Source organism: Drosophila elegans, unplaced genomic scaffold (assembly GCF_018152505.1).
Source record: "Drosophila elegans isolate 14027-0461.03 unplaced genomic scaffold, ASM1815250v1 contig_208, whole genome shotgun sequence".
NCBI lineage: Eukaryota > Metazoa > Arthropoda > Insecta > Diptera > Drosophilidae > Drosophila > Drosophila elegans.
In genome coordinates, this window is record NW_024545578.1 from 2,645,146 (window position 1) to 2,666,161 (window position 21,016).

The window sequence follows — 21,016 nt, forward strand, 5'->3', positions numbered from 1 at the left end:
CTTTGCGGCGCGTTGATTCGTGTATGGCTGCTGGCATACAGCATACATAATTGATGTTTACTCTGAAGTAACCATTCCAAACTACCACACACACATACACACACCCACACACACTTTTGCGGCTGCGGAAAACTGGGCTACAACTTCCGCCGCAACTTCCGCTCCTCTCCGAATGATTAGTTTTGGCCATGGGGTCCTAGTCCCTCCTTCTGGCCATGAAATCAAACTAAGTGCCTGGCCCAAAGTCCTTTATTTTTCAACTGTTCCGGCTTGCTGGACTCCACTGTCTATGTGTGTGCATACATTTATATATATATATATATATAATATTTAGTTTTCCCTCTCAAGGTTATATAGTTTTGTCAACATCTCTGGAAAAATGTTTATTGTGTATTTGTTCTGTTTATTGATTCATCAAGGGGTTGGCATGTATACTGTACTTTGATTATAATTTACTAAATGGCAACAAGTGGTATGGAAAATTTATGTATGTGAAACATACTTTACTTATCACTTTTTATGAAATTGACTTGGTATATTTATAAATGATAATAATTCTTATTTAATTACAACATTTTTATAAAAGCGAAGAAAACATTTAAATGTATTACACTAATGTTAGTTTATAGACTTTTCTTACACATTTCAAGTATTACAAAACTTTGCGTCTAGTTTATTTCGAGCAAATGGCCAATTCCGCAATTGTTTTTCTATTTTAGTTGAAAATATTTAAAGCCAACTAATTCTGGCCAATTTCTCGCCTGCTCAATTGTTCTTTCCGATTCATTAATTTTCGCTTTGAAGCAGCGGCGGTTTCCTTTTCATTCCCAATTCCTTTGTGTCAATTCAATTGTTTTGTCATTGCCTCGGCAGCAGTAGCAGCAGCATTGCGCATACGCCCAGTTGACAAATTGTAATGGCCAAGGCGGTGAGTGGGCGGGGCAGGGCAGTGGGCGGTGGGTGAAGGGTGAAGGACAGCAGAGACTCCCCAATGGGAAGAAGGGGGGATTTGGGTAACGACGTCTTGGCCAAGTGAAAACCACTTGCATTCACTGGCTGCTGGCGCGAAAATAGAATTTGGCAATGGCTTTGGTTGGCCGTCCCCCTCGTCGTCCGCCGACCGTTCATCTCGAAACCATGTGCCTGCGTGTGGACATCATGTCGCGCCACCGCACACAGCCAAACCCAAACCAAAAGATTGGGGCAGGCATCAAAGGTACACGAAACAAAACTGGTGTTCGTTTCTAATTTAAAAAAAATAACAAAAAATTTAAAATCTGTGAGCTGAACTTATTAAATAATTTTCTTTTACTTAAAGCTTTGTATTTTTAAAAAATTTCTATCATGAAATATGTCTGAAATATATAATTTTTGTAAAGTAAAAATAAAGAATTTAGTGTCGGTAGATAATAGGTTTGAAAAACACAAAGCAAAGTATGAAACAGTGCAGGTTCATTTTATTGATTTAATTTGAATTTAATTGTTAATCTTACATAATACAATCTCTATAATATAAGTGTGGGAAAATATATTTTAGGTGTTATGGAGTTTTACTTTTATTTGTATCAATAAATTAATGGGCCCAGGTTGAAACTACATTACTATTTAAATTTTAATTCTTTAAACTAGATAATTTTTTTTTGAAAAGCTATTTCTTGTTGCTCAATAAAACTCTTTGAATAAGTTAAATTAAATTATATCAACAAATGGCGAAGGTGGCAGGATAAGAGTTTTTTCTGAACATCTTTTTAATTTTTGAATAGTTAGAAATTCCCTATAATTTATTTCCGGTGTATCCTGCTGCCGGGCAGCATGTTGTTGCAAGTCGGTGGGATGGCTGGTATGTTTGTTTTGTTTGTTTGTTTGCTTGCCTGTTGCTGCTGCTGCTGCCTCTTTTTCTGCTGCAGCTTTTATTTTGCTCTGGCGCTCGCCTTAATGACCAATAAATGTCGCAGCGAATGCAAATGCAAATGCTGCGCTCGGCACAGTTATCCATTTATTTGCGAAGCAATTTTAAATTTAGTTTAGATAAACAAACAAGACGGAAAGCAGAGGAAAAGCTGAAAGTATGACAGTTTTTCGTTGGCCCACGCAGTGTTAGCGAAAGAATATTTGGAGGCGACCTAAATGCGATCTAAAATCTCTAAAAATATCCAAATTCGGACAACGACAATGTAAGCGCAAACCTTTTTAAGCTACCCAAAAATAAAACGCTATCAAAGCGAAAAGGAAACGGAAATTAGTGCCAGAAATAGAAGGACATTTGACAAGTGCATGTCAGTCAGCAAAGAGATTTTGGCCATTATGCTGGGATATGGGATTTGGGACTTGCGACTTGCGACTTATTTTTAAACGACGATCGGGTCGAAAATAGTCGCCTGATATCGCCGAATATTGCATAATGTGAGGCGTGTCTGGGAATGTCGCTTTCGCATGATGCAATGCCGCCGTTTGCCAAGATTTTCGGCGCAATTTCACAGTTTGGCGATCTCGAATTCGCATTACTGTCGCCACCAGTTACGAGTAAGTGCAGCAGTACAGCAGTACAGCAGTGCAGCAGCAGAGCAGTGCGCCCAGTGATTCGGCAAATTGCAATTATACATTTATAATCTATGTATAGCTGACGGGCAATTCCCAAGCCAAAAAGTGGCCACAAAATCTCAGACAGGCACACACAGCAGTAGAAAACCCTCTAGAGGCGGCGGCAATTGTAAAAAAGAATTTGAAAAATAAATACCAAGTACGCGCTTTGCTATGTTTTCTATAGTATGCGCGGGGGCGTTTTCGATTGGGGGATTGGGCCAACAAACTAGGTTACTTGGCAGTGTTTAGCATAAATAACTAGCACACCAGTGGCCACATCATCAGCAGCAGCCGCAGCAGCAGCAACTACAAAAACATCATTGGAAAAGCCACATTTAAATAAATAAATGTGCGGGTGTGAATGTGAATGTGGATGGGAAAAAGAGAGAACGGATAATGAGGAAAATGGAAAATCAAATTAACACTTCGTTTTAAACCATTGAATATTAATGAATTCGGTTGGCTTTAGCTATTAATTGTGGGTGGACTTTAAGTGCAGATTGACCACTGCAATAAATATGCAAATAGGTCACTCCTTTATTTACCAAATAATAATATTATTTATGAATTATGTAAATTAAATTATTCATGATTAGCATTTTTCATTTTTAAATGGCAGAATATAGTATAAGGAAGAATGTGCCAGTTAATTGCAATACCATTAAACCTTGTATTCTTTAACCATCACAATAAACATATCATAAATGTTGTTTAAAAAGGTTTAAAGTTTTAAAATGCTAGATCTATGAATTTATTGTTTAACTACTTTTAAATTTGTCCAACAAGTTCTAATATGTTATTTTTTCTTTTGCAATTTTTCAGAGTCTACGCAAAGCGTGGACGGCGGACCTGCATCGTGGCGTTTAACGCTCGATCAGGATCTAATTGACACGCTCAAGGGCAACTTTCCCAGCTGGTTCCAGGGCTCAGCTGCCGGCGGAGGAGGAGGCGGAGGATCAGCCAGCAAGCAGCAGCCTCATCATCATCAGCATCCGCTGGCCCAGCAGAAGCATCACCAACTGGTGGCCACCGGCAGTGTCATACCCATAACCATTGACACCAAACTCGCCGCCCAAAGCAATACAAATACACTCCAGCAACATCAGCAGCAGCAGCAACAGGCGATCATCCTGGGACACAGTTCGTCTTCGTCGTCGTCGTCCTCGGCCTCGCCCGCATCCTCCGTCAGTTCCAACTCCTCGAAGAAGTCCATCAGCAGCAGTCTGAGCAGCTGCAGCAGCAGCAGTAGCCATAGTAGTAGCAGTTCCCACTGCCACTCCAAGTCCGGTTCCAGTGGTGGTTCCAAGGGATCCGTCACAGGAGCAGCAACGGCGAGCAGGTTCCTCAACAAATCCACCTCGACGTCGCCCACGAAGAGCCTGTCGAGAACTTTGAAGGCCACCCAGAAGACGGGGGGCAACCAGAAGGTGGGCCAGCTGGTCAAGTCCGCCTCGCTGCACAGCTTGAGCAGCGGCAGTAGCGGCTGCAGCAGCGGAAATAGTGCCAGCGGCAGCTCCTCGCTGCTGGCCACCATCTCCAGCACGCCACTGACCACCGTCGAGCTCATCTCGAGCGCCGCCTGCAGTGGCCTCCTGGCCACCAGGCTCAGCGGCAAGGCCTTGGAGCACACCTTTCAGGACATCATACTGCTGCACGAGGCCTACGGCGACATGTCGGAGGGTGGGTCCTATTCATATGTAACTTTAAGATGGGCTAAAACACACTTGAAAGGTTTTTAAGAAGCTCTTTTATTAGTAAAGTTATTATATTAATTGTTAATGAGGCAGTGAATGGTAGGTAAAATTTTGTTTCGGGGTAATAAATCATTTACTAATGCAAAAAAGAAGGAAGCTCTTTCGATTTTGTAACTTTAAAATGGGTTAACTCATGCTAAAATATTTTATAAAACATTTACTGAAAAACTACATTTACAATATTAGTTTTATTACTTTTAACCCCATTGTAAAGATTTTGAAGGACTTATTATAACAGTAACAGTAGTATTTTAGTTTATCTACATACATTAATGTTGTTACTTAGGTAGTGAGATTTTGAAAATATTATTTTTGATGTATCAACCTTATCACTTAACCACTTAGCTTTTCGCTAAGTACTTAAATAAAAAAAAAATTTATTTAATTCATGTTTAGAACACTTTTATTTAAATCCTAATTCTTATACAATTTTGAGAAAAGCTACCAATAAAAGTAGCAATAGAACAGAAAATGCAAGAACCAAAAACCTTTTTTTGTTTAACCCATTTTAGTGTGGTTTTTCCGTTCTCAAAAAATAAACCCATACTAATATATTTGTACCTTTTGTTTTCAGGTGAGCAGCGTTTGCATGCGACGTTTCTGGGCAGCAGCGATGATGGCAACAACTCGGATTGTTACGATGCCAGACAGTCGCCGCCAAAGGCAATCGTGGATTCCAGTCCGCTGCAGCCAGCCATGGACAAGAACAAAGAATGTGAGTTGACAATCCCTAATCGAAATTCCTAAATACAATTGGAGTAGCTATTCACTTCTTTACCAAGAATTCAGCACAGTTTTGTTTTCATTGAAAGTTTCAGTTGGGTTGTATCCAACTTCTATTGCAGAAGTTAACTTGAATTTATTTGAACTTTACTAAGTTTAACTTACATAAAAGACAATTTTTAGGTAATTTTATGAATAAGATTTGTATAAGGTGTTTTGATGAGATAAATATGTTTTCGTCAAACAATTGCATGCATTTATAATTTGTTTTTTAAAAGTTACACCCCTCAACACCTATGCTTAACTTTTCTTTTGCTTTTGTGGGGACAAAAACATTTCAAGACGATTAATTGGCCACCCAAAAAAGCTGACAGCCAAGGAATCAATCCACTTTAGCAACCCAGAACTCAAAACCCTTTGCTTGCTAGTTTATCTCTTGTTTACCCAATGTTTGCCGCCCACGTTGGCCATCTTTTGGCGGCTGTTTGGCATTTGTCATCCGTGCTGTGGTGCCTCCTGCTTAGTCATAAATGCCAGCCACCATCACGACGATCATCGCATCGCAACGCCAGAAAACCATCATCGTAATCCTCCTCGGCTGCCCAGCTCATTATTGACGTTCGACTGGGGGGCAGTAGTACATAGAAAACAAAAATTGATAAGTAATAATACTCCCTATAATAAAATTCCCTATAAATTTGGGCTTAACACAGAGAAAAAAGGGATAAATGACCCTTATTTAATATCAATTTTACATTATTTGTGACAAAAATGATACATGTTTGTTGACCTGTGAATATTTCCAATTGATTTTTCCTGTGTAGACTTTTACAAGGCGCTCACAGTTTTAATGAAGCTGTCACGGCACAACAGGCACTTAAGGCGTACACTTGCGTTGCCACGCCCCCCGTCGAAAACTCATTCAAAAAATGCTTTTCTATTTTGTCAACAGTTTTTCCGTGCCGTTTCGTTCCGTTCTTTTTTGGCTGGCCTACATATTTGCTTGGCATTTTGAGTGAAGAGAAATATTCTTATTAATTTTGAATGGCCAAAGATGACAGACCCAGTTGTGTGTGGATACATATTATATATATATTGCATAGCCGCTAATAGTTTTGACAGCTTATGTCGCCTGCACTTGCCAGATTTCTGAGGTGCAACCGGAAATGGACGATATAAAAAGTTCACACGCCCTGACCCTGACAAGAAAAAGGTTCCTTAAATCTAAATATTTATGAAAGCAAGGTTTATTTTTTTGGAAGGCTAAAAACTGCCAAAAATGTATGGTGAAAATTTCCGGCAGGCGCCGAACGAACAAGTTATCTAACAATAAACTGCATATTTAGCAACAACCACCAGTTCTTTTCCTTTTCGCCTTTCGATTCCCGGCAGGGGGTGTATGTAAACATTTTGTGAAAAAAATGTATTATAAACACATGGCTGGCAGTCAATGATGGCGGCGCTGCAAAAATGTTTTGACAAATAAACACGCTGCACGCGACTCAAAAAACGCCGAGAAGAGCGGGAATAAACGGCGGCAGGGCGACAGTTGTAAAGGCATTTTCCTACATGCACCGAATGGTGGCCCATGAACGCACACTGGTTTTTACGATCGGAAATGGATTTAAATTACTTTATTTTATGAGCTAAATTATTGTTTTTTATTGAAAACATTTCCTATTAAAGTTTAGATAGTTAAAGGTCTCTTTTATGTTTCCTTCAAAAGTAGCATTATTAAAGCTAGATTAAAACCTGTGATTGTTCGAATTGCTTGTTAGTTTTTAAAAATATTTAAAAAAGAAATCCTCAAAAATGGTTTTCATTTATATAATATCCTGTTTAAAGCAAGAAAACATATCGAAACCTATCGAAATATTTTATTTTAGTTTTTGAGCACTTAGCTGCCCTTTTGAACCCACTGTGCCTGTTACTTGGTTGCCAATGCCATCATCACATGCATTTGCCTTTAGCTGGGACGATGGCGTCTTCGTTTAGTCAGAGCAACGCTGATCACGTAATCGATTTTATAATACCGCATATAAGCACGCATTTAGCCATATATTTGTGTGGGCTCTCTTACCCAGTTTTCCCGCTCTCTGGCCGGATTTTCTTAATTTTCCCCGGCAATTGTTTACCTGACCTTCGCCACAGGCACTGGGTTTTTCTCGGCGAAGGGCAGCTAACCGCAACAAAATACGAACAGGAATTCTATAAGAAACTCATTGGCCATGTCTACACACTCATTTATTGCCTTTCGCATAAAACTTTTATGTGTTTAATTTGGAATTTATGTTATTGTTTTTATCAATCGAGGTGGAGGGGGAGGTGGGTGTGTGTATTGACGAGAAGCAAACAAAATATTTCGCGCATAATTAATTTCGCGGAGGCGACAGTGTCGTCACCGTGAGAAGATTTTCCAGTGTTACATGGCTAAAAATTCGAGTATTTTCTCTGGCAGCCATAAACAAAAACAAGAATTTGTTTTCGGTTATTATTTTTTTTTTTTTTTTTTTGGGTGTTTTGCACACACAAAGAATTTTGTGTGGCACACTTCAATCGTAAAATCGGCAACAGCTGCCACCGCCGTCTGAGACAATTACGCGCCTTGGCAGCTTTTTCCCCTCTCGACTTTTTATGATGATTTCCGACAAAGAGCCCAAATTACTTTAATAACGTCATCGTCACTTTGATGTCGACTTTGTTGTGGCGTCAAGTGTTTTTTCTCTGTGTGTCTCTCTGCCTGGGCAGCATAGAAAAGCATCAAAAATTAAATAGCCAGGGTAAAAGGCTTTTCTCAGCGACTAACCCACTTACTAAGATTGCACACAATATGCGCACACAAGCCGCAAAAGTCAAAAGTGCAAAATGACAAAAGGGGACAAGGCAAAAATGCATTTATATGCACTGGGAAAAATGAAATTTTCAAATATTAGATCCTAAGCTTTTATCAATAAATAATTAAATATTTCTGTCCGAAAAACTCTTCTCTACTACATTGTTTCAATTTAACAATATAGATTATAAAACATATTGATAATATGTTTGATATGATAGTAGTAGTTGAATTCAAAATTTGGTAAGAAGAAAAGAATAAAAAATATTATGTTAATAAATTAATTTACATTTTTTCTAATGTAACTTTCATCAATAAAATAAAAACTATATTTATATTTGAAAATTATAGCTGAATGCACAGTTTGTTAAGCAGAAATCTATTAATCAAAATAAATAAAGCTTATAAACATTACAATATTTTTATTTTCGTAACCTTATAATCGAATTCAAAGTAAATCAGTCATTGGTAAATACAATATTAAACCTTTACCAACTTGCTTAAAGAAATATTAATGGAAAAAGTAAAACCCATAAAAAATGTATAGGACAGTAGGCATGAGAAATGGCTATGAATTTTTTTTTTTTTGCTCGCTCTGTACGTTTCCGGTCTTAAATGCTCATATCTTCCCTGGCCTTGGTTGAAAACCACAAAAACACCCAGTGCAGTGGCCTCCGGTTGGCTTTTGCTGCCTCGAATCGCTGTAGGGGCATAAGACTTTGTGTTTTCGTTTCATTTGCGGCTTTGGCTTTATTTACCTTCAGTTTCCAGGCTTCCGATGGATGAGGCCATCCAAATTCTCATCCGCATCCACCCCACTCCCCACCGCAATGTCCTGCGCCTTAATGGGCTTTATTTCGTTTTAATTACATGGCTGGCTGGCCATTTTGTGAATCAATTTCGCCAGTGCTCGGAATGCTAATTGAAGGTAATGGTATTAGGATTGGAAGGACAGCAGGTCGTATGCTTAATATGCCAAAACATTCCCTGGAGACTAAAATTACATTACACAATGCTTGCACGCATTTAATCGCCCATTTGGATTTAATGTTGAAAGGATAATGTCCCATTAATTGATTATTTTTTACGCTTTGCTTTGCGATTATAATTAGAGTGACTTTGAGAGAGCGTATTGTCGATTCATCTTTCAAAGTCAAAGTTGTGCGATGGCTTGAGGATGTTCTCTGTAGCCCATTATTTATTTTGCCATCAGTCTGTCACTTTGTCCGTGTTTCTCAGCGGCTTCCATTGACTGGATGCCAAGTTAATTGACATCAATCTGTTACTTAGCCGCCCGGGAGCATTGGCAATCTAATCAGATTATTACGCATACGCGCCATGGGTCCGCACCTTCGTCGCCAGACTTCCAATTCCATACTCGCCCCCTTACTTTTGACTTTGACTTTGGTATGACTTAAATATTTAATTTTCCAGTTCTGAACTTTTTACTCTTGGCAAAAATATGTACACATTGTTCACACCATAATATCCCGCACATAAAGATATTAACAACTTTTTCTTTTTTCTCGTTGCCCTGTTTTTCCCATTCGCAGCTGCCTCTCGACATTTATTGCCATTGCCCTGGCATTGTCAAAAGGCTAGGAAAATGCAAACTTTTCGCCCCAGAAATATTCCGCCCCTTTCCAGCTGTTTTGTTTTGGCACTTTTTATGGGATTTCTATGTTTGATCACCACTCCACCACGTATTGTTTTATAATTTATGATTTTCGGTGGTTTTTGATTTGTTACTAGCAAGTGGGCGGACTCTTTATAGCTTAACTAATATTTTTTTGCAGAAAAATATCTTTGAAGTTAAATTCAGGTTTTAGTTATACTAGAAAGAAAGTATTTTGAGTACTTTTATTTAAATTATTTAAAATATCGCGAATTTAAAGATATCTCATTATAGAGTACAATCACAATCTTTAACCACCACCTTTCCACATTTTAACAAAAATAATTTATATCTTTTGTAGTTTTTGATTAGTTACTAACAACAGTTGCAGCTTGACTAACCTGCTTCTTTGGTCTTCCATCTTTTTGCAGCGCTCAAAGTGAAGCTCATGGTGCGACGTCCACATTCGCAGCTCGTCGAGCAGGGCATCATACCATGTAAGTAGATGATGCCGTGCGTCCGAAAAGCAGATTTTATTCCTGCCCCGGGTCACAGCATTTAGCCGCTTAGTCAGATCGATAAAATACATATTAACCTCACTTAGCCGGTTCAGAGCATCTGCAGGCGCCCAATTCATCGGCTGCCAAAAAGGATATGCAAATACTGCTGTCGAACATTTCATTTCAATGGCTTTCAAATTTATGCGCAAACGAAATAAAAACGAAGCGAAACCAAGGAAAAGAATCCTGGAAAATACGCAAATTTACAAACTAATTCAAAGCCCTCAACGCAGCCGAAAGTGAATTTGAATTTAAATGATAAATTTCCAGAAATGTTGAAGCGCCAAAAGCGAGAGAAAAGCTAAGCCAACTTTTGGGCACTGGATCAGAAATACATTTTGTGTATCCAAATACTGTGGGGGCAGTTAGGGTGTTAAGGCTGACGAGATGGCTAGGAAATGCATTAAATTTATTAGTTGTTGATGAGCGGTTCGGGAAATTCTTCAAGCGGAATGTTTACATATGCCGGTGAACTAATGGAAAATGTTTTAGCTTTTTTGGGCATTGAAAGTCGCATCTCTAACCTTGGGAATAATTTTATTTTAAGGCCATGTTAGTGGGTTTTTTTTTTTGCTTAGATAGCTTTTGATAAAACGAATCATGAAATATAATAAATATATACTTTAGGAACATTTTAATTAAATTTCATAATAAAGCATATTGAAATTTAATAGTTTGCCATTGAATTGTCTTTCCTTTCTTTATAGTCAAACTTATCACAAATAAAAATTTTAACAATTTATTAATTTAATTTACTAAAACTTACATTAATATCCATTAAAGACTATTTAATGTTTAGATAAGTTTTAGATTAATAACAAAATATTTAAAAGAATTTAAGTGTTTTGTAATTCAGTTGTTGAAATTGGAATAATTTTCTCTGACAGCTCTAAATACCTTAGCTATTTTAAAATGTTTAAAATCAATTTAATCTTTTTACCAATTATCAATTTACCTTTATTTTAAATTGGAAATAGTGCATGGAAATTTAATTGTTGAAATGTCATAGTGAAGCTTAAAAGTTCGCGTTTGACATTGGCTTGATAGTCAGTAGTACATCTATAGAAAATTATAAACTCAACTAATATCAACATATTTTTCGCTTACAGCTCTGAAGACCTCGCCCGCCATCCACGAACAATGCAAGCAACTGGAGCGCGCCAAGACCAGCGATCTGCTGAAGGCCAAGATCCAACAGCGACCGAATCGCGAGGATCTGGAGCGGCTGCACATCCTGGAGGAGGACGAGTGCCACATCGATCCGAGTCTGGCGGAGAAGCAGCGCATGCTGAAGAAGGCTCGCCTGGCCGATCAGCTCAACTCGCAGATCCAGCATCGTCCGGGTCCGCTGGAGCTAATCAAAAAGAACATTCTGCACACGGAAAAGCCAATCGAGAAGATTGTGAAGGAAGGACTGGTTTCCTTCAAGGCCACCAGTGAGGGATTGCTGACCAGGCCGCAGCATCCGCATAGTTACATGACCTTCGATGAGGACTCCCTGAGTTCGGAGAGCGACACGCGGCAGACGCCACCGCGTTTGGATGATCCCATGGCAGTGGCAGTCGTGGCAGCCAGTTCACCACCCACCGATGTGCTGCAGGCGGCGGCTGCCTCGGCGGGCATAGTGACCATGGCCCTGACCATGCCCACGGCGGGTCAACTGGTGGTCACTTCCCCGCAGATTCAGCAGATCCAGCAGATTCAGCAGCCGAAAGCGGTCTTGGCACCAGTGATACCACCTCCGCCGCCGCCACCACCGCTGCCCATGGCCACCAGTAGTGTCATTAAAGTGAAGCAGGAGACGGCCAATCTGTTCGAGGAACTGTGCCAGAGTGTCACGGCCAGTCATCATCAATACCTGCCCATGCTGCCCTCGCCGTGCTCCCTGGCCTCCAGCTCTACGTCCACTTTGAGTCCGCTTTCGTCCATTGCCTCGCCACCGCCACCGCCCCTGAACTCAAGCACTCGACACCTGCACTTGCAGCCCGTTTCCCTCAAGTCCGATGCCCCGGGAAAGGATAAGAACAGGAAGAAATCCAAATCCAAGCCGGTGTCCAAGGCCAGGACCATCAAATTCCACGAGTACAAGGGACCGCCGAGTGCGGCTGGCCAAAAGCAGGATCAAACGCAACCGGAGGAGACCTCCTATCAGCTCATGTTGGAGCAGCAGAATTGCCTGCTCAAGTTTCTGGAGAACCTCAACAAGAATCAGTCCATAATACCAGCGATTTCGGCAGGTGCTCCAGGTGCTTCAGCTCCCACCAGCAGCAGCAACAACAACAGCATCACGGTGACCACGAAAACGGTGCCAGCGCTGGCCTCTGCGCAATCTCAACCAGCTGCAGCTCCCATCAGTCTGCCCAATACCATTTCCATAACGAGCAGTGCGGGCGGAGCTCCTCTAAATTTTGGGGACACAACCATGCTGACAGCCACGCCTACGCCGCCTACTTTGTCGCTAATAGCCACTCCACAGCAACATCAGCAGCAGCAGCAACAGCAACATCAGCATCAGCAACACCATGCGGTTGTGGTGCAACATCCGCCACCTTTGCCCTCGCCAGCGCTCTCAATTAGCTCCTCAATACCAGCCAGTCCGGCCACCAGTTATGCCGAATCCACAACCAGTTCCATCACTGACCTAACGCGTCTGGAGAAGATGAAGGTCTCGGATCTGAAACAGCATCTTAAGCGCAGGAATTTGCCCGTTTCCGGACCCAAACCGCATCTTATAGAGCGACTGAAACCGTATTTGCCCTTGGAGCCACTTGAAAGCATTGCAACAGGAGGAAGTCACTCCGCTTCGAATGGCAATGTCACCAGCGAGGTGATCACCATTAGCGATGCCATGGACACCAGTAATTGCGGTCTGGTGGAGCAACCGCAGCCAGTGACAATGTTGGTCTCAGATGCGGCGGGCATGGAGCATGAACAGATGGATGTGGTGCAGCAGCAACTAGCGGATAATACGCATCCGATGACGCTGCAGACTATACTGCCTCCCCAGCCGCAAACTGCTACCATCATCTTGAGCAACGAGGAATTGCTGAGGGAGCAGCAGCGTAAGATTGATGAACTGCAAAGGCAGTTGCAGCGATCGCAGCAGGAGTTGCAGAAGATACGCCAGCGGCAACAGCATCAGCAGCAGCAGCAACATCAGCAAACGGTGACAGCTCAGGTGGTGAATGCATTGCCCTCGCAGCAAATAACCCTGATCACCACCACCACCGCGAATGGGCCGCAGCAAACGTTGACTGTGATGCCGCAGCAGCAGCAACAGCAGGTGGAGAAGGGCAACATACCCGCTAAGGTGACCGTGAAAGCTGCTGCTGGAGGTCTGGCCAAGGTAAATGGGCTGCAGCAGCAACAGGGATCATCGGCCGCCAAGAAGTCAGCCAGCAACAGCAATTCAAGCAGCAACAACAGCAGTAGCAACATCATCTCCTCCTCCTCGTCAGCCAATCCACCGCCCATCAACCAGAAGATGGTGGTCAAGCAGCAGCTGGAGGCCAAAATCCAAAAGCAAAAGGCAGCGGCAGCAGCTGCTGCACAGCAGCAACAGCAGCAGCAACAACAGCAGCAGCAGCAACAAGAGAGACAACAGCAAACGCAGCATATGATTGGTGAGTGTTTGTTTAAAAGAACAGTATTTAATATTTATATTAATATATTTTTTTATTTATATTAATATGTTATATAATTTGTTATTACTATTATATTGTATTTTAATGTAACTTTATTTATAAACCTAACTTGGTAATTTGTTATAACTATTTTCTATTATTTTTCTTACAGGACTGAGTCACCAGCAAAAGTCTAGTCTGGAGATACTACAGCAACAGCAGCAGCAACAACAACAGCAGCAGCAACAACAGGTGCGCCTGCTCACGCAAAAGACACAAACTGTACTCATTCCATTCAACAACAACAACAACCACATTATAAACAATGCTCCTGCCAAGACAACAGCCAAGAAATCCAATGTGCCCGCAGCCAGCAATACAACAACCATATTGCATTCAGCCAAGCCAGCGGCAACAGCAGCAACAGCAGCAACTGTTGCTCCAGTTACGCAGCATCACAACAATTTGGGACTGCTGTGGAACGAGGGCAATCAAACCATCTTCCTGGTGGGTCTAAACGATCAGCACATGACGGCGCACACGCTGGGCAACATCAGTTTAACGGCCACCACAACATCAGCACCACAAGCAACAGCAGCAACACCAGCTGCAACAGCAACTCCCGCTGCTGTTGCACCTCCCAAAAAGCTGCTGAATGGCCATCAACGCACAAACTCCCTGCCCAGCATTGTCTTTCCCATCGAAGCCAAGTCCATCATCACGCAGCAGCAGTTGCAGCAGCTGCAGCAGCAGCAATTCCAGCCTGCCCAGCAGCAACTTATCCAGCTGGACATCAAACCCTCGCCAGCACCACCGCCGCACTATGAGGAGGCCACCAAGCAGCTGGCAGCCAGCAAGGCGGCAGCTCTAAATGGTCTCCTGCCGCTGGTGAAGATCAAGGAGGAGCCTGTGGCCTCGCCAGTGCCTGCTGCAGCGCCTGCGACACCCACTGCTCCGCTGAGCAAACGCAAATCGGCGGGCATCAAGTCCGAACAGGTCAGCGATGTCCTGGACATACTCATCAAACAGGGCGAACTGCCCGAAAGTGCCGCTCTGGAGCCCATTACACCGCTCACGCCGCTGCCCGAGTTGTCGATGTTCCCGGGAGCCACGCCCACGACGGCGGCGGGGGGAGCCAGCATTGTGCCACTGGTGCCCAAGCTGGAGGCACCTTCGACACCAGCCCAATCATTAGTGGACATGGCCATGGACACCAATGAATTTCAGCAGTCTAATCATGGCTTTATAGAGAGCATAGACATGGCCTCGCCCCTGCAAACTGATACCTCATCTATTGATGCAGAGAGTGTGGCCAAGACCTTGGACATTTTCCTGGAACAGCACCATGCCACGCCTCCGCCCAGCACGCCGCCCAAAAGCTGTCACAGCGGTAGCGGTGAGAAGCCCAACAGTCCGGATGCCAAACTCAATCACTTCGATGAGTACGAGTTGCTGGAGCTGATGTCGCAGCAACTGGAGATGGACATGGGCGATGACTCCACTGGCTATTGCCATGGCTCGTCGCTTAAGAGTGGCAACAGCAATGGCAGTAATGGCAGCAATGGCAATGGCAATGGCAACAACAACCTGCGACGCGATCTCAATCCCAGTTTGCAGCCCTCCATCAATGAGCTGCTGGATGCCAGCAGTCCGGACAGTGTGCTGCTGAATAACAATGCCAATCCCGATGTGGACTTCGATGCGGATAGTTTTGTGGCCCAGCTGAGCCAGCATGTCACGGGGAATGGCAACAGTCCGGGCGGAGTCAATTGCAATCCAGGATCCCTGGAATCATCTTCCTCGTCGTTGGCGGTGAATGGCCATTTCAGCAGCCACAGCACGCCCATGGATTGCGACGATTTCGAGAGCACACTGAACTCTTTCATGCAGGCGGTGACGCAACCGCAGGCGGGTCAACATGGCGAATACTCAACGTCAGCCACGAGCGTCAATGGTTCTGGAGGAGGAGGTGGAGGAGTGGACAACGGCAGCGGTGGAGGAGGAGGAGGAGGAGCAGTGGACGCCTTCAATGCCAGTGGCGATATATTCGATCTGTTCAACATGGACGACTACAAGATGAACTGGGCAGCAGGGGATTTTACAGTCTAGAAAGCTCCTTTAAAAAAAGGCAGAGCAGAGTTGAATTTTCAAAAACATCCATATATTTTCCCAACTTTGTTTATACAATACACACAATCCAGCGTGGTGCTCACTTTTCTCAAAATATTCCTTAAGAATTCGTTATGAAGAAAGCAAACGATCACACACACAAAACCAAACAAAACAAATCCTATTTATTTTCTAAATGCATTTAAAACATTTGAACGTCAGTTGAAATTTCGAAACTTTACTATTTCCAAGCAAAAACTAAACAAACAAACAAAAAACCAATGCCAAAATTGCCGGGAGTAAAACACTCCAAAAGAAAATACCATACTCTTTTGCACCCTTTCCTATATAAGCAAGCAAAAACAAAAAAAAACAAATAACAAAAAACAGCCAAACATTTAGAAAAAAGAAAAACAAGTAAAACTTATCTATCATAAACTATCATTTAAAAGTAAGCTTAAAAAAATGTTGCTAAGATCGATAAAGAGAGAAAAGAAAAAACAAAAGTACATGTTTCTAATGAAGGTCATTCCAATTTGAGAATAATGCGAGTGAAATCTAACTAACTAAACCGAATGGAAGAATGAATGAGTTGATGAGTCCAGGATAATGAGGATCAGGATCAGGACTAAGATCTGCAGAAAATAAAGATGAGAAAGTGGCAAGAAAAAAAACTCTTTAAAAAAATAATATAAACAAAAAAAAATTATATTCTTGTTGTGAGAACGACTTAAGTGAAACACATTCAGTAATTTTGTTTTAAGTTCTATTTAAAATGAAATGAATTAAATTATTAAAAGCCTACGCAATGCTTAATTCTAATTTTAAAGCAAAATTAAATTAAATAAAAAAAAACAATTTGAGAAGTATTTCCTGCAAGGAAAGAAAAAGCCTTTAAAGTAGTCGAAGCCACAAAACAAGTTGAATGAATATTTAAACTTGGAACGATTTCATTTTAAATGCTAGCGAAATTATATATTTCTTTTTGTTTTTTGCATTCTTAGGCACAGCGAATTCCGTTACTTAAATTAATTCTAAAGAAAATATATTAAAAGCAATTAATTTAGCTATTTCGTAAAGTAATTCAATCCTGCAGCGTGTACTTAACGCACATTTATTAACAGTGTCTAACGCAATTCGGAATTGTAATCGTAATCGTTCATCTCTTGTATGCATACATATTCGGCTAAGTGTATTTTGTAAATTGAGAGCATGCCAAGCATTCGGACATATTTTTGAGTGTAGGGCTCAATAAAATCAAATTTAAATGTAAACTACTGGAATAATTAAATATTAAGCAAAAGGACACATTTCAAGAAGAAACAAGCAAAAGAAAACCCAATTCAAAATTGAAAAAGTGTGAAAAACTCAATAAATATATATATTTTTGTATAAGCGAATTATATATACTCTACGTTTAGATTTAGTCTAAAATTTCACACATTTCATCCGCAGAGCTAAAGTTAATCATTACTTGACACTTGTTTACATTTGCAATAATCCGATTTACACTTGGATTGTAAGCTTAAAGTATATTTATCATCGACGCGCTTTAAACACAAATGAGAAACTTTTCCATTATAACAATTCATATACTATTTATTAATTAATGAATACGTTTATTGTTAGAACCAAACTTAATTACCATAACTAAACTTATTGTTTGATTAATTCTAAATTTAATTACCTAAATATCTAATTTAATATGTTGGCTTGAACAATTTTTGTGCGTTGCGTTTAAAAGAGATTTCATTTAAATACAATACAGAATAAACTCAATCACGTCATGAACTATGTGTAATTTTATTGCAACAGAAAAGGATAAAAGTCTATATAATAATACATAACAAGTGATATACCGATATACTTAAATATACATATATAAATATGTGAAAGAACTTAATGCGTAAATAAAAACATTATTCATTTTTCCAAATTTTGGCCTTTGCCCTCGGATTTCCTTCACTTACTAAAACTGATTAGCACCGAAGCCAAACAAATGATTTCGGCCCAGTGCCTTATCAAGTTTGGAACTCTGCGAAGCATAATAAATACGCATTTAAGCGCATTAAAATTCCACATTAAAATTAAAATCAATGACAGAATAATACGCAATCATAATGATTTTATGACTGCCACAGAGCAGAAGCATCAGCAACATCAACAAAACAAGGCTTATAATTAGCCGAAACGGCCATTCCTTGATTGGCGGCCAACCGCCCACCGCCCACTTACTGTTCGGCTTTTCGGGGGGCGGGGCGGGGCATTCACTGAGTTGAGTTGTTTATTTTTAGACCCGAAACGAAATCAGCAAACAATATGACGCAAAATTGCAACAGCAGTGGCAGTTGAGTAGCCATGTAGCTATGGCAACAATTGTCGGATATTCCATAGTTGGACGGCTGCCAAGCGTTGTGGCTTACAGCCGAAGGACAATCAAGGAAACCCCCCAAAGGACCTCCTGCAGTGGCCTGCTGTCCCACACAGAGACAATCTGCTCGTGAACATCCTTTGAAAGTGGACCTGCCTTTATTTCATCGGCGGAAGGAGCTGTCCTTTACCTATTTCTCTTAGGCTTTATTGATGAAACAATAATTTTGCTGAAATTTATATATTTTTATCATCAAAAACATTTTAGAAATTGAATAAAAGAATCGGTTCAAATTAATTTATTTTAAAGTTTCTAGCTATTCGAAAATATGAGTTTAAATTGCAATTTTTGATCAAAACTATGGAATATAATGGTTTAATGTTGGAATGCCATACCTCGTTGAATTCGTCGTAAAATTTCCAACAAACTGGCATTCACAGCTCAAAAATTTTGGGTTGGATCAAATTTCGAAAAAAATGATGATGGTACCCCTTATAAAAAATGCTAAAATTGGTGACTTTGAAAATATGAGTTTAAATTGCATTCACAGCTCAAAGATAGAAAGATAGAAGATATTTTAAATTGATACATAATATATTTCAAACATTTAAAGGCAATTAAATAATATCGAAAGCCCAATGTCTATAATGTGTAATAAATGTTTTTCTGTTTTAAGCTGTAAGCGTATTCGATCATCGCTTTGCAAAAAGTAAATACCTTTCTCGTCAATTTCATTGTTAATTAATATTTACTGGCTTCACATAGTTCTCTATGAAAACAATCCCATCTGCTTTAATTAAGGTTTTAAGCTCTTACCTTCACTGCTCCCTGAAAGGATTAGGCTTAGGTAATCATCTTTTGTTCGAAAATTCAATAGCTATTCAGCAATTGTCATTGAATGGCTTAAGGTCCCTATTGAATCGATGGCCAACTCGCATAAATATTTCCCCCCAAATTAGGCTATGCCATTACCTTTAATAACGCGTTCTATATCCATGGCAATTTATGCATCTATGTGTCGTTGTTTTTGGCCATTGTTGGCTGGCAGCCACAGCGAAAACAACAGCGTCAACACAATCCACAACAGCTGCAATATGTGCCAGCAACAGTTGCCCGGCAGCACCACACAAAATACGAAATACAAAACCATCGCGGGCCACCGCGAACCACCGCGCACCACCCACGCGAATTCACAAAACCACCCATTGCGAACTAAATTTATACAGCGCTGACTGTATTTTGCGTTATTAAAATGGCGTCAGTTGCTTACCAAAGCGAAAAGTTTCGCCCTGCCCCCTATATTCATCGTCCGCAGGTCCTAAGTCCATCGTTTTTAGTCCTTGGTCCTTGTCACAGGAGCTGGTTTTCCACGCTCCTCTAATTGTGTTTGAGCTGCGCTACAAATAGGTCATTTTCCGATGGCCAGTCGAGTAAATTGAGATTTATTTCTGCGAATTTGGTATCTTGCTAAGACACAAATAGAACATTTAGCAGGAAACCAGCAGGTCTCCTGTACAGCAAGAAATAATGATGATGAAGGTAACTAGTTGGTTTTAGTTCTCTTTAATTAAGTTTTTTTGTTTCTGGTACAACTTCTATTTTACTTAAGCTTCGGGACTTTAAATTAAGTTACTAGTTGCACTACCTAAAGTTATTAATTGGACTACCTTTTAAGATTTTACAAAAGCTTAAGATTTAATTTATAGGTTAATAAAATAGGCCCCGAAGTCTTAATTAATATTTTTAGTTTTTGCGAGTGAATAAATAGTTACAAGTAAGTAAAAGCAAATATCATTAAAAAAGTTTATCTTTAAGTCTTAATTATATGTGCTATTAAATTACAACTAAAAATAAGTAAATTATTAAAATGTACATAAATGTAAGGTACATTTATTATTTATAATGATTGATAAGCAAATAAACCAGTCAACAAAAGTTTTTCACTAGTAAGTTTACCTTTTAATTTTAATTATTACATATTATTATATTATAAACAAAATTTGATAAAGTAGTGATTATTTTGGTTACAAAAATATAATAGTAAGTGTTTTTAAAATAAACCATGTAACAAACTTTTTTTTACTATAGTAACTGAGCCTTTTAATCTGTTGAAGAAGTTGTTGTCCCTGCCCAAGAAGATATTTTTTTAAATAAAAGGTCACCCTTTTGATTACTCCCCTACAGACATAGGGCTAAATCTCTTGATCACTGCCCTATAGAGGTTTCCTAAACTGCCCTAGCCGAAGCCCCAAGGGAACTACGCAATGTGCGTACTTCCCCTTGGCTTTTGCCTTTTGACTTGGCCTGGCAACAAGTTGGCTGAGCTATAGGCCATCATCCTTCTGGGCCAGTTTCCCATACCCATACCAATTTACCGCTGCAAAACGGACACCTAGTCAGTAAAACTGTTGCTTTCATTTCGCTGGTGTGAACTTTTAACTTTCCCGCCAGCTTTTGCCTTCTCCCACTGATCGATATCAATTGATTGAGTCGGCGCACGATTTTTTCCCTGTTTGATTAACAATAGGAATTTCTAGCGCCTCACAAATTATGACCCACTCGACGACAGAAATTTCCCGGCACATTATTCAGAGTTAATTACTTTGTCAAATAAAGCGTTTGAAGCCACAGGCACAACCATTGTTCCAGCCGTCTTTGGTGTGAAAATTCAATTAACTTTTCTCGCTGTACCGTAAATAGGCAAAAATACGGCCTAGCCGAAAATCTGTCTGGCAAACTATTTGCATTGAGCATTTAACAAAACGGTCAGGACAACGACAACGACAACGAAAACAACGGCAACAATGACTGCTTGTCGCGATTTTTGCGTCATTTACCAAGTTTA

General features: G+C 40.5%; 1 protein-coding gene across 4 annotated transcripts in view; it reads left to right on the forward strand.

The window, feature by feature from the left end:
• Positions 1-17,591, forward strand: part of LOC108145889 (myocardin-related transcription factor B) — a 48,112-nt gene extending 30,521 nt beyond the window's left edge. For 2 of the 4 annotated variants that reach the window (XM_017271538.2, XM_017271540.2), the window contains 5 exons: positions 3,406-4,263; positions 4,912-5,052; positions 9,940-10,005; positions 11,178-13,691; positions 13,864-17,591. In XM_017271538.2, the coding sequence (XP_017127027.1) occupies positions 3,406-4,263; positions 4,912-5,052; positions 9,940-10,005; positions 11,178-13,691; positions 13,864-15,800 (5,516 nt within the window). In that variant the 3' untranslated portion in view covers positions 15,801-17,591. Of the gene's footprint in view, positions 1-1,098; positions 1,217-3,405; positions 4,264-4,911; positions 5,053-9,939; positions 10,006-11,177; positions 13,692-13,863 lie in introns of those variants that run through there. The other 2 variants (XM_017271539.2, XM_017271541.2) reach the window with 2 other exon arrangements.
• Positions 17,592-21,016: the final 3,425 nt, after the last annotated feature.